General features: G+C 33.9%; 2 protein-coding genes across 5 annotated transcripts in view; one reads left to right on the top strand and one right to left on the bottom strand.

Moving 5' to 3' along the window:
• LOC143242692 (prolyl 4-hydroxylase subunit alpha-1-like) overlaps positions 1-4995 on the bottom strand; it is a 160875-nt gene extending 155880 nt beyond the window's left edge. For both annotated transcript variants that reach the window (XR_013023148.1, XM_076486168.1), the window contains exons 1-3: positions 4705-4995; positions 3802-3870; positions 3525-3621 (exon numbers count right to left, since the gene is read on the bottom strand). Coding sequence is in view for 1 of the 2 variants with exons in the window: in XM_076486168.1 (XP_076342283.1) it covers positions 3525-3621; positions 3802-3870; positions 4705-4713 (175 nt within the window). In the remaining variant the exon portion in view is untranslated. The remainder of the gene's footprint in view (positions 1-3524; positions 3622-3801; positions 3871-4704) is intronic.
• The window catches only part of LOC143243032 (prolyl 4-hydroxylase subunit alpha-1-like), a 273473-nt gene that overhangs the window by 189675 nt on the left and 68687 nt on the right, over positions 1-15111 (top strand). The gene's annotated exons all lie outside the window — the stretch shown is intronic.

The raw sequence follows: 15111 nt of genomic DNA, 5'->3' as shown, positions 1-15111 counted from the left end.
TGGCATGTGTGAGGTTGTACAAAATGAGTTGAAGTAGTCATTAGGTCTTGACTGTACTTTTCAGGTACTACTTTTTTGTTATCTTGGGTTAAAAATCTTACACTTAGCTCCTGTCAGTAAAGTTTTAAATATGGCTTCTATAAGGGCTGAAACTGGTAAAGCAACCAAAGAAAGCTTGTTACACCATCAAACTTGATGCTTCGCGTGAAGGGCCCTTTAAAAGAAATCCAAAATACTTAAGCAACTCCGTAGGTCTTCAAATTTCCAGGTCGACAGCGGTTATATGAATGCCGTAGGTGAATTTCATTTGCTCGTCAGCTCATCGTTGTACAAACGGTTTCTTTAACGACACTATAATAAACATGAAATGTAACTGATTTTACTCGCTGGTTTTAGGCAGAAATATATAATTGCTCAATATGATAAAATCAGTTGGACTAACGGTTGTGCTCACTTGTCTCTATTGCTTTCAGTGCAGTTGGACAAATCATTCTGTAGGTTCTAGCTGAAACCCAGTCTTCAGTCAATGAAAGTGCCATGTAGTTGTTTAAAAAGCTTCTTCTTCAATCTCTCTTTCACTTCTTTGAATGCCCCTGAGTAACATATCAGAGCAAGTATAACTTTTCTCTGGCAGAGAATGTTGCACATCGTTGACAGATGAGAATACTTTTGTATCATCATATATGTTAAAAATGTCATTTCCTATTATGTACATTAGACCTTAAGCATCTCTTTGAAGTAACATGGTGCATAGAATCCTTATTATAGTCATACAGAATGCAAGCAAATAATTATTCTTGTCAAGAGGTCTGAAACATTCCGTCTATCAAACTTCTTAATTTGGAAAGTTTGACATTGCTCTGGATTTGATACCAAAAAAAAAACTTTCAAAATGAATAGACATCATTCCTGTGCCCTGTTGAAGTACTACAATAATACCTTACTTTTACACGAGTTCGTGGATAATCTGCTTCGTTTTTTGGTATCATGAAATCCAAGGGATCTTTAGAAATAATGCTAGACTTTTCATCTTTATCACTCCAGAATGGAATAGTATAATCAATCCTTCCTCTTCTTTTTTCTTTCTGCCTTTAATTTTCTCTGCAGCTGTTTCCCACTTTCTTTTGCCATTTTGATCTCCAAGCCTAAACTGTTGCATCCACACTGACATCGAGAACATTTCCTTCAAGTATCATACGTATGCCCTTTGCACTTACAAGCCATTTTCTTCTTTTCCTGTATTAATATTGTTTTATCAATACAAGATCAGTACAATATGTGATTTATTGGTGTGACAATTATCTGCTTTTTGTCCAATCAGGTTTTTGTAGGTTTTAGCCAATGAACAAATGATCCAGGATGACTTCAAAAATTAAGTTATGCAAAATACTGGTTGCCTAGTGCATGGAATCACTGTCAAATTTACTAAATTTGTCTTTAATACGTATTTATCTTGTTGTACTTCATGTATACAAATTTCACATTGCCCTAGTTAGCTTATTTGCAACTATACAAAAGGGTCTTGTAGAGTTGAGTCATAGGATGAATAATAGATCAGGTTGGCAGCAGTTCCTGATAGCAGCAACATGTGACTTTGGATATGATAGTAACTGACTGAATATCTTTACAAACATCTTAAAAAGTTCACCAGACATCCTACTAACTAACCTACTTAAGTGAATCTCATCTTTAGTATATAATCTCTCCCTTATCGTAAAAAACTATTCCACAGCTCCAGCTAGCTTATCTGTTGGCCTAAGTATCCACTTGACAATCTTTTACTTAAACTTTGGATCTTACTCAATAATTTATTTCAGTATCTGGCTTGAAGGAGTATTCCTTAAACCTCAGATGTGTACTTCTATCCTTAAATCTCTTATGGCATTCTTTATACTTTTAAAGCATTTCCTCTCTCTTGTCTAGTTTTCATTATCATTTTTTCCTACATGCACTACAAAAAGAGGATGTTTCTTGGTACCAACAAGTAAATTATCAACATGCTTCATAATGTCTTGTACTTTAGTATCTAGCAAACAAATTCTAAAACATACTCCCTCCACTGACATTTATAGCAGTTATTGGACCTTTAGGATTTCTTCCTTTGCCCATCTAAGCATTGGTCTGAATTTTTTACACTTGCTCCAATCTTTTGTAATGCACTCAATTGCCCATAAAGATATTTGTCTTGTAATACTTTCCAGTTACATCAATGATCCTTCTATTCTGGTACTGTAAATGAGACCCTCATTCAAATAACGTTATCACTTTTTCTTGACAAAGTATTTAGACATGAGTTTATTCACAGATGTGTTGCAAGAGTTAAAATCCTTGGGTGCAATCTTTGTGCTACATGGTTGATTTTCGTTCAATAATATTTTAAAACATCTGAAAAGAACCTTTCACTTTAAGACATGGTTTTCACATATAAATTCCCTATTTACTATTTCCAGAATAGAAGCTAACTGGACTTCCTATATTCCATTATTGTTATCTAGTGTCATTCTCAAGTGAAAATATATATTTGGTCTGGGAGTTTTTGAAACTCCTTTTGAAACAAGTTTTTACCTAATAAGACCTAGATTTCAATTTTTTTCAATTGTGTTTTAAAATTTCTGTTGTGTTCTACCATATTTCTAGTGTTCGTCTCTATTTGTGTTTTTTTTTCTATAATAGTTCACTGAGTGCTAATATACGTCTGTTATATTTTACAATGGTTCTGTTGCTGCAGATAAAACTTGCACACTATTTCTCTGGGACAGTACTGCAGATAAAACTTGCACACTATTTCTCTGTGATAGTATTACAGTTAGATCTACAGTTCCATGCATATTTTTCACGTAATGTTTACATATTTTAATGCATGTCACTCCACAGTTGTTAAAACCTGTTAGAACTGTTTTATGTATTTGACAACAAATAACTATTCTGTGTTATCATGTTACATGTGTCTACTATTACAGTTGGCAGTGTACAAGGATGTGTTACATATTTGACTAGTACAGTTGACAGTGTACAAGGATCTGTGTTACATATTTGACAAGTACAGATGACAGTGTACAATAATTTGTTTTACACGCTTGTACTATTACAGTTGACAGTGTGCAATGATCTGTGTTACATATTTGTACTTGTGCAATAGTGTACAATGATCTGTGTTTTGACTTGTACTGTTCACACTCACTATAGATGTACACGCTTATAGCTGAAATCAAGTGTTGATTAACGTATTTCCTAATGTACAAGAAATGAAGAAAATTAGAAACGTTTGTCTGAAATCAGAAATTCTAAAATTGTGCTGTCGTTTAGTCGGCCATGTTTTCCATGGTTATTAATTACATATACTTTATTCTCTCTTCATAGGTCTCAATAGTTAGACTTGCTAATCTATTTAGAATTCTGTTCAAAAACATATAATATACAATGGAGTTGATAACCATCTGACATGTTTGAGTCATTTTTTTAGTTCAATCTGATCACTATCTTGTAACGAAAACGGACATAAAATTAGGTCAGTTAACACTTACCCCACTTAGATCCGTGCAGCACTGGACACGCACTGTGACGGGTCATCTCGTCTCCTTCCCCATTTCTTTTTAAATTCCACCAGAACGCAGCAGATCCCTGGAAATAGTATAGGTAGTGTTTTTTAAAAGTATTTTTGTCTTTGAATTTTCCAAACTTTTCAGTTTGGTTACTTCATCACACATCCGATTGTATTTAAACTGTTCATAATATTAAGGATTTTGTTATGATAATAATACAAGAATGACATTAATAAACGTAAAATAAATGTAACTTTACCTTCTTTGGCCAAACCACAGTTTCGGCATAAGTAAAAGCAGTGACTCCACCAGCCCCGACATCAGATAGCTGAAATTAAAATGTACTATTAGCATAATTTATCTGTCCCGGCAGGGCCAGGTGGGTTAAGACGTGCGACTCATAATGTGAGGGTCGCGGGTTCGCATCCCCCTCACTGTAGAAGCGTTATAAAGTTACGATCAATCCCACTATTCGTCGATAAAAGAGTAGCCCAAGAGTTGGCAGTGGGTGGTGATGACTCTAGTTTTACACTGCAGAATTAGGAACGGCTAACTCAGATGGCTCTAGAGTAGCTTTGTGCGAAATTCAAAAACAAACTCATCTCACTGTTTTCGTAATGAAAACTACAAAAAAGTATTAGTCTTTCTAGCCCACAAATGATGATTTTTACAGCAGTACTGTTGTTGTTAGGCCTTAAAACTTATGAGATATTTATGAATAGTTCACTGATATGTTAAAAAAAATATTAACTTTGTTAAGAAAAGAAAGTATTTTGTTTGTTAGAAATGGAATAGTTACTTAATATTTCATAGAACATTTATAAAAATATTTCATTTGTTAGGTCTACAAAATAAAAAAACGTAACTGAATAAAGAGTCATTTTAAAAAATATATTAGACATCAGCTACTTAATGGAAAGAATATGAAGAAATATTCTTCTGTTTTTCCCTCACAAAAATCTTTCTATCATACCTGAAAGCTGCTTTGACATTAAGATAAAACAACAAAATGTTGTTGTTTCTCTAAACTTTAAACAGACATTATATCTTTATAAACAGACAGAAAGACTAGTTGGAATATTTAAATCAAATTAGGCCATGATAGGTTTAGTTCTGTAGTTTGTGTTAAGTAATTAACAAATATTTAAAATTATTAACTTACATAGAACATCCATGTTGCTATCCGGTCTCCAGCCCGGTATTCAAATCCTTGAAACTTTGAAGTAAAACAATATATATGTCTATATTTCCTTCCATAACCTACATCTTATAGTAAAAAAGATGTAATTATAAACTACAGAACTCATAACAATGTTTGGATATTTCTCAGCAAATCGTGTTTTATACAGAAGTTAATAGCATTGTTTCTATGTAACAAGTAATACAATAAATTAGTTTTTAATTGTTTGTTTGACTTCAGGCAAAGTTACTTTGGACTATCTGCTTTGTAAATTGCGGGGAAATCGAATCCTGTATTTTAGCAGTGTAGATTTGTAGACTTACTAATGCACTTATTTCTGAGAAATGTATGAACTAATCTGATTTTGAATTTCTACAAATCACTTTTTCATCTCTTATGAATATTTTTCTTGAATAGCATCTTATTACACTGCTAAATTAGAAATGACAAACACAGATAGCTCTAATGTAGCTTTGCAAAAAATTCAGAAGACAAACAAAAATATTTCCAAGCTACAGTATTCTGAATCTCGACAATTAATCAAAAAGTATCTAGTAATTCCATTCCCAGTGTGCCCCTCAAAAAGAAAGGTACACCTTTCGAAAGCGTTCGGGTTATAAGATTTTTATTCTTTTTTTCCCTGGTAAGCTACAGCATTTTGAACCTCCTAAATTAATTAACAATAATATTATCCTATACTGATATTCTGAATGCCATGAATTCATCAGTAAATACTAAATAGGGTGAGCTACAGTATTCTAAATATCATGAATTGTAAACAGTATATTACCTTATTTACCAGCTATATTATTATGAATCTCATTAATTAATCAAGAGGCTAGCCCATCTAAAAAGAAAAAGTATTCTGAATTCAATTGATCAATCAAAAAATATATGGCATGAGGTAACCTACACTATGCTGACTCTTGTCATTTAATGGACAATATATCCTACCAGGTAAGGTACAATATTCTAAACCTCGATAAATAAACAAAAGTACATCATACCTGATAAGCTATGATTTTTTTTTAATCTGGTTAATTCATCAACCATATAGATTATCCTACCTGGTAAACTACAATATTTTTAAACTTGTTCATTAATCAACAATATATTTTACCTGGTAAACTACAATATTTTTAATTTTGTTTATTAATCAACAGTATATCCTACCTGGTAAACTACAATATTTTTAATTTTGTTCATTATTCAATAGTGTATCCTACCTGGTAAACTACAGGCAGCCCGTAAAAAAAAAAGATTTGTCCTTAACAAATAAATTAAACTCGTCAGTAAAGAGAAATGATGCTAATCGAAGTTCAAATATGTTGCTAACATTCGGTTTCAGAAACTAATTAAACAATCACATTTTGATCTTGTTGTTAAAGGTTTCCACATTGTCCGATGTTTCGGGGCCCAATATGGCCAGGTGGTTAAAGCGCTCGAATCGTAATCTGAGACTTGCGGTTTCGAATACCCGTCGCACCAAACAGTTTGCCATTTTAGTCCTGGAAGCGTTATAATGTGACGGTCAATCACACTATTCGTTGTTAAAAGAGTAGCCCAAGAGTTGGTGGTGGGTGGTGATAAGTAGCTGTCTTCCTTTTAGTTTTACTCTGCTAAATTAGGGACGGCTAGAACAAATAGCCCTCGCGTTGCTCTGCATGAAATTCAAAAACCAAACAAAAACCAATATTTCCTTGAAGTTCACTATTCTTCTGGCGCTGCATGGCCAGGTGGTTGCGCTTGACTTGTAATGCGAGGGTCGCGGGTTCAATTTCCATCTCACCAAACATTTTCGCCCTTTCAGCCGTGGGGCATTATAGTGTCCCGATCAAAACCACTATTCGTTGGTAAAAGAGAAGCCCAAGAGTTGGCGGTCAGTGGTGATAACAAGCTGCCTTCCTTCTATTCTTACACTGCCAAATTAGGGACGGCTGGTACAGTTAGCCCTCGTGTAAATGTGCGCGAAATTCGAAAAAGAAAACAAAAACCAATATTTCGTTGAAGTTTTCTATTTTTCTACCTAAAAGTTAAAGCTTAACTTCAAGGCCACTTATTAACGAGTGTTTTATATCTTGAAGATTATGAAGTGTTTGTTTATTATGATTTATATGTTTATTGTAGAGCATATTCAGCGGGGTATCCACCGTTTTGAAAGTCGATACACTTCTCTGTCCCACTGTGGATCTTTTTATAAAGTGAATGGAGTGATTTGTTTGTTGTTAAACGCGATGTTTTGTGAAGGGCTATTTGTATGCTGTTGAAGGTTTTTAAAGTTCGAATTTTACCTTATATGTGCTATCATAATCGTTATCACTTGCAGCATTCAAATCAATAAAGGATACATTCTACTTAAGTTGGTTACTTTTGTTGTGTTTGAGAAACGAGCTTTTGTTGAAAACGTGCAAAGTGTCTTAGTTTGTTTCTCTTTACACGTCCCTCCCAGTGTCATACAAGTATGTCTGCGGACTTGCACCGCTACAAACCGGGTTTCGATACCCATTGTGTAGCTTTGTGTTTTATTCCAAACAAGCAAGCAATTAAATCTTTAGGCGTAGTATGTGAAAAAAACAAAAGAAATTTATCACGTGACTGACTGGACAGTGGTCAGCGTTCTGAACTGTGAATCGGAAGTCTTACAACTCGCGGCATGTTGCCTTAAAATCGCGCCTCGCACTTTGGGCGTGTGTCAAAAGAGCGACATTGAAATTACATTATTAGAGTGGCTCAAGGGCTGGATGTTAGCGCTGTTGTAGCCACTTTAAAATTAGGGATTACTAACCCAGATAGCCCTTGTAAATATCCGAAACAAACTAAATTATTTCTTTCAGTGGCCATTCCCTACACACGTCTGGTTGTGGAGTTGATTATGCGCTTTGACCCTCACTGAGCTGAGACCCCGTTGCCTTTCGACTCTGAGATTTCACTGACCCCTATGCTTTTGGGCGAAGTCTTGATGGGAGATAAATCGCTTGAACTTGTCGGGTTTTAAAAGACTTTTATAAAAGCAGTCTTTACGTGTCAAATTGTTTGGATAGTTTTCAATAGCGGCTGTTTGAACAAGTATGCACGAAATATTTCTATTACCTAAATTACTGAGACAAAACTAGACCAGTTTGACTGTTGTCTCTTGGCGACATATATTTCATTATAGTTTTTACTTTTATGAGACTTTTTAATTTGTTTTAAGTTCAAATTCCTTTAGTAACAAGTTTCTCCAGTGTAGCTGTTTACATGTAACACCAATCAAATATTACTTTGTTATTATATGGTTACAAGTCTTATTGTACATTGTAGGTTATTAGTGGCGTGTTAGCAGTTGTCAGGATTTTTGAGATTGGAAGAAATATTTTTATCCTGGCATTGATTACGTAAATCAAATTGTAAAAAAGTTATAATATAATTGTTTAAAATTAATTGATTAAAATCAATCAAGCATGTCTTCATTCGTTGAATTTCTCTTTATATGATTTATTTTTGTCGTACTTTGGTCTCTCTAAGTGTTTCGGTCTCGTTCAGGCCAGTCGAAAGGTTGTACAAAGTAAATATAGGCAGCGATTGTGTCTTAACTGTACTTTTCAGGTACTACTTTTGTTATCTTGGTTAAAATTCTTACACCTAGCTCCTGTCAGTACACTTTCTAAAGAATGGCATGTGTGAGGTTGTACAAAATGAGTTGAAGTAGTCATTAGGTCTTGACTGTACTTTTCAGGTACTACTTTTGTTATCTTGGGTTAAAATCTTACACTTAGCTCCTGTCAGTAAAGTTTTAAATATGGCTTCTATAAGGGCTGAAACTGGTAAAGCAACCAAAGAAAGCTTGTTACACCATCAAACTTGATGCTTCGCGTGAAGGGCCCTTTAAAAGAAATCCAAAATACTTAAGCAACTCCGTAGGTCTTCAAATTTCCAGGTCGACAGCGGTTATATGAATGCCGTAGGTGAATTTCATTTGCTCGTCAGCTCATCGTTGTACAAACGGTTTCTTTAACGACACTATAATAAACATGAAATGTAACTGATTTTACTCGCTGGTTTTAGGCAGAAATATATAATTGCTCAATATGATAAAATCAGTTGGACTAACGGTTGTGCTCACTTGTCTCTTGTTAAATGCAAAGCTACATAACGGACTATATTTGACTGTGCCCACTGCTTATCGAACTCCGATTTTATCTTGATGAGCCTGTAAGATTACTTCTGTGTTAGCGAGAGCCCCCCATGCTTGTGGACAGTGTAAGAACTTGAAGACTATGTTAATATAAGCCTTTACCTCGTGCAACTAACTATTCACGTAATGTAATATACATCTTCAAGAGAATTTTGTGAACTTGTCTGGGAGCTGTAAATTCGAATAACCCTTCAGTGTCATATAATCAAGGTATTTAAGTTGTACCTGTAAAAAAAAGAAGGGCTGGAAACGACAAGTAAGTAACTGAACAGGAATATTAAACAAATATTTGGAAGTACTTACTTGGATTGGAAAAGTTGTTTCTGTCTTATATGGAACGTGAACGAGAAGATAGGTGTTAACCTTAAAGTTGATTTGGCTCTAATAACGTCAACAAAAACTCATTGAACGTTTGAAACCTGTGTCACAAGAATATCGCTGTCGTGCAAGATTCGAATCTTCGTTCCAGACTTTTCTTCAAAACCAGCAGTTAACGTGAATTATTTTTCGTATTTAATCAGCGATAACAGGAATAATTATGTGGATACAGATAATTAAGATTTATTTCCCTTTTGTTTAAAATCGTAATTCTATTTTCTGATATCTTTGTACCGATATCGCCTTGAAAACATACTGTTTATCAGTATTGTAGGGTCAATACTAACTAACTCTTACTGTTATTTTTAGCCGCGGCATAGCGGCTCGGAGAACAGTTCTGAATTGCTGTTGTTTTTCTTTAAGCCAAACGTTTAACTCCCAGCTCCGTCATTTCTTGATGTATTTGAGATTTAATTGCAGTTTTGAACTCAGAAGGTCAAACCCTTTCGACTGACGTATTTGGTAACGTCTAAAGTCTCGTAGGTGGATTTACTCTAATCGTGCCTAAAAGAATTTCTATTTGAGGGTAGGCTGGTAGGTAACGTGCTGAGTAATAAAGTTGAATCGGGTTGTATGCTTGGTATTGCCTGTAAAGAAAATATAGCTAATAAATAGACTAGTAGAATATCCGTGTCTAAAAGTGTTCCAAATGTTGTGGATATTAAAGATTCCTTCTTATTTATTTTAGTAACCTTTAATTTTAGGAGCAGTTCAATAACGCAATGAGTTATTCGTAGCGTACTAGGTTGATACTGTATTTCCTGCTTATCCTAGAATTTCCAGTTCATCAATTCGAAAATAAATATTGGGTTATTACAAATGGTTACCATTGTTGTTTGTTATGAAACACAAAAATTCACAAAGGGCTATCTGTGTTCTGCCCACCATGGGTATCAAAACCCGGTTTCTTGTGGTATAAGTCCGCCGACATACCACTGTGCTACTGGGGGAATCACAGAGGGTTCTTGCCTTCATAATATTTATCTTTTGCCATTACTAGAAAAACATACAATGACTTCAGAATATTTTTCACGGTATCACTGATTATTAGATACCACTTAGGAGAGCTAATTATTCGAATATTTTAGAATAAGCCGTTGTTTACAGTTATAACTCTTGAGTGTAAATTATAGAACAGGCTTTTCATTACAGTTATAGCTTTGAAGATGAGTTATCATTTCGAGAATGATACCTGTAATATTACCCCACCTTTAAATAATGTAAAAACGTCATTTGTTATGAACATTTTTTCACAATAAAAAGAATACAACATTAAAATCTTTGCAACTTCTCTTTGTTGACATGAAAATGACATAAGAATGTCGAAATGTTGTTCTTCACTTTACTTTACTTAAAGTTTCAATACTCGTACCAGCCATCTTGATAATACATTTTTACTTCAAGTGGGTTTTTCGTTAGCACAGACAATAAATAGTTATTAAAAACAGGACTAGTCATAAAAGAGATTTCACATATGTTTCGGTATCTGTGTAAAGTATTGTAACATTGTATTAATTTCAATTGTAAATACTCCATTTTATTACAGACATTAGAGAAGCCTATTTTTCGGAAAGTTAGTGTTAAAATTCCGTAGTTTTTAATGTCGATAATGATTTCAGAGATATAACATGAAATAATTCAGAAATGAAATAAATTTTATAATATTGTTCAGATTGTTGGTACAAAAGAAATTTCGGTTTAAAATTAACTTTACTACAGTATTGCTTCATACAAGTTTACATAAACCTCGTTCATGCGAATGAATATAAATAATTTATGTATCTGGTAAAAATAAAAATAAAATTTATTTACTGTTGCGTTTTTTATTATTTACAGGGAGAAAAAAAACAATCTTGTATTATTTGGGGGTTATGTTACAAGTTCATGAAAAAATTACCACACGGAGTATTATATAGATATTAACGACTTTCAAGGTTTCTGTGTTAAATATTTTATTGTTATAGAAGAAATTCCCACCTTTCATAGTTTGGACCAACAGAAAGAATTAATTCATTGAATATTTATAAATGAAAAAACGATTTCAAATAATAGCATAAACATGGAAATGTCTGATCATGTGTCAAATATTCAACATAGTTCTTGTGAAAAGATGACTTTGTGGAGTCATGTTCAGAAAATAGAACTTTCTGTATTCCAGATACGAACTATTCAGATAATATCATCTATTCAGAAGCTTCACACAAACCATCTTCCAAAGAAAAGGTAGCCGGACAAAAACTGACAGAAAAATATGATACTCTGGGCCGAATTAATGTAGAGGAGACAGACAAAAGTATCAGTTGTAGTTCTTTCGACGATGCGGATTTTCGACAAGATTTAGAAGATGAATTAAATAACTTATGCAGCGAATTGACCGAACAGGGCATAGCCCAAGTCGAAACGGTTTTCGTAGCCACAAAACATTTGTGTTTGTGTGCCAGTGTCTGGCCAATCTGTAGTTGAATAAACCAGAGGAAGAATGACAGGTATCCCTGACCTGCTGTTTGATAAAGGAGAAACGAGAACACGAACTCAACGAAGACTGAAACTGGTCTTCGCCGAGAAAGGCACATGTTTCATTCTTTGGCATGATGTCATTGACAATTTGACGAACTACGAGGCCCAAGATAATACTTTTCACACCATGTTCCTTTCCACCGATCACAGCCAAATGGGTGGTTTCAGTTTCGAAAACAAAACAGCTGCCAGACAGTTTCACGAACAAGTCGACCTACTGACGTCGGATCCTCTCAATATTTCTTTATCCGTTCCTAAAGATAAAGGGAAAAATTCAGGAAGTTGGAAAAGTAAAGTTACCCCAAAAATGTGATATTTCTCTTCCTTGCTGTTTCGAACACGTCATAAGTATTGATATTGGAGACAAAGAGCAATTCTATACTAACCAGTTTTAGAGTAGAAATAGGTTTTTAAAAGACAAACCATCTCTCGAGATGCTACCTTCGGACTATAGTTAATAAAATTATGTGTCAACTTTCTTTTAAGAACTTTATATAGAACACAGCAGTATAAATGAATTTCGTGTATATACACACTTTTATAACAAAATGTAGACAACATTAACGACACGTAAACCGCTAATAATAATTCGCTCTGGTAATAACAGATTTTGTGTTGTTGAAATATTGTAGAACACATTTCTTTATTTGCAGGCAGAAATCCTTATTAATATTTTAAACCTGAAATTGCTAATGTGTTTTCTTATATGTTGTAGAATTCACTAAGACTTAAATCACACAAAAAAAACGTGACATTTGTAAATTACTTTTAATTAACTTCTATGTTTGGTGACAACGCTATTTTTATATGGAGAGTGAACCTGAAAATATGTGTGCACACGTGTATGTACTGCAATATAACGACAAAAACCCTTAAACCAATTTTTTTAGTAGATATTACATCCTTTGAATTTTTTTTTAAACTAGTTTCTTCAAATATCGGAATTTTTTCTTTGATACCAACTTTCGCGAGTCATGTTCTCTGTCATTACCAATTTTCGTGAAACAAGCTTCCTTCCTTTATAAAAATAATATGCGACAACTATGTGTAGTTAGAATACAGACAGTTTTATATAACATTTTATGATTAATTAGTTAGTTAGATCTGATGATCAAGAAATTTTTTAAGTTACTTAAGTTAAAACTCGTAACGATTCTTAATTTCTTGTGTTTTTTATAATAACAGACCTTGAAATTTAAACCAATAGTGTTATGGTAGAGATACTAAAAATAGCACGAACTTTATGTTGTACAATGAATTATGGTTCAAAAAGAAAAGGAAAAAAAAACTTTAATTAAATAATTTGGCCTTACTGTTTGCTATCGTCAAACTGTATTACATACGTCTTCTAAAAATATGTGTAGTTGATATATACGTGAATAGACGCCTTTTATCCGAGTTAACTTTTATTAGTTTATTATATCTTAGTACAGAGCCGGGGTTGTTTTTAAGGGACAGAATCCAATATTTCCATCAATCTGACAGTGTTATTGTTATTATATGAACGTATAACTACTTATACTGTTTTTGTTAAAAAAAGTTTTAAATTGTTGAGACAAACATAATTTATGTGGCTTGTACGTCACTAAAAGTTAACTACGTTGAATAATTTTATTCCAGGATCTTTACTGGTTTGTGCCATCTTCTTTTTTAAATTTTATTTTGTACATTTATACATTAGATATGGAAATGGTGCTTGCATTGTGATCGCTACATATATTTACTTCGTTCTATATTAAACCTCAGCTAAGACTTTTTCATTTATCAATAAATTTTCACCTGACAAATATTTAGCGATCTGCAGATAATTTGTTCACCGAAGAAGACAGGAAGAGCTAAACATCCATTTCTTTTCTTTGTATAACGTTTACACAACCAGTTCCCCCAATCATCAGGTGTCTGAATTACATTCACAAACTACTCACTAAAAGCATCGTCGATTTTCTGTGTAGCATCTGTTAAAGCAAAGCTGTAAAAGGATTTATTTTCATTTTCTTACGTTAATAATCGGAGCAGAAGATGAATGTGTGGTGAAAAAAAGAAAAAGTTCGCAGAATTTTTCAGCTTGAAGTGACACTTATCTGAGATAGTTCAGTGGAAACCACTGATAATTTGTGAAGAGAATTTATTAGACTCGTGTCTGTACTTCATTAAAGAATACTTTCTGTGTAACGGAAACAAATTTTTATTCAGAAAAAAGTGAGTAAACCTAATACATGAGAAACACTCAAGAATCTGAAAATGTATCAGTGAAGTATTCGAGGATAAGACCTCATCGCACTAACTCAGAGAATAGTGTATTTTTTACCTTTTCTGATACACTAAGGTATTCTTGATTTTTGATATACAGTGGCACCTCGGTTCTTGATAAACTTCGAAAACTGAATTAATTTTTCTCATAAGAAATACTGTAAATTAAATTAATCAGTTACAGACCTCCAAAAATTACGAATTATGAAGCATTTTAAGTAAAATATTGCTTATTTATACCTGTATAATAATACTTACATGCATAAAGTCAACCACAAAAACTATAAACACAATAAATAAAACAATAAATGAAAATTTAACTGCACTTTACCTGTGCTGAGGGGAGCTGATGGCGTAAGTGAAAGGTGGAGAGTAAGAGGGTTATTATTGTTTGGAACGGGAATAACCTTCCATAAAAAACGTCAGGTAACTCTCCTTCTGGGGTTCTTTCTCTTTTCTGTCTCTTTGCACCGCTGCAAACTGCTTGAGACTTACTGGACCTATTTCTCACTAAAATCTTGTCTAATGTGGTTTGTTTCTGCCTGCATTTTAAAATGTTTCTGAAGTAAGATATGGCATTGTTATTGAAAAGTTTTATGCTGCGGTTTCCTACAGCTTTGTCAGGGTGAAATTTTTCCACAAAACTTTGTAACTCTCTCATATTTCCACACATTTCTTTGATCAGTGAAGGCGTGCACTTCGTAATCTGAGGGTCGCGGGTTCGCGCCCGAGTCGCGCCAAACATGCTCGCCCTCCCAGCCGTGGGGGCGTTATAATGTTACGGTCAATCCCACTATTCGTTGGTAAAGAGTAGCCCAAGAGTTGGCGGTGGGTGGTGATGACTAGCTACCTTCCCTCTAGTCTTACACTGCTAAATTTGGGACGGCTAACACAGATAGCCCTCGAGTAGCTTTGTGCGAAATTCCAAAACAAACAAACAAATAGACATGTCACCACAACAATTTACCGTTAAGCCTACATATGCGTTATTATCAACACAGAATTCTTTAGATTTATTTTCTCTGGTCAAAAGTTTGTTTCTCAGCGGCAAATCTGTTTGTATGTATATG

This window comes from Tachypleus tridentatus, unplaced genomic scaffold (assembly GCF_004210375.1).
Source record: "Tachypleus tridentatus isolate NWPU-2018 unplaced genomic scaffold, ASM421037v1 Hic_cluster_2, whole genome shotgun sequence".
NCBI classification, from domain to species: Eukaryota; Metazoa; Arthropoda; class Merostomata; order Xiphosura; family Limulidae; genus Tachypleus; species Tachypleus tridentatus.
The sequence above is the reverse complement of the archived record's forward strand: the minus strand, read 5'-3'. Positions and strand labels throughout refer to the sequence as shown.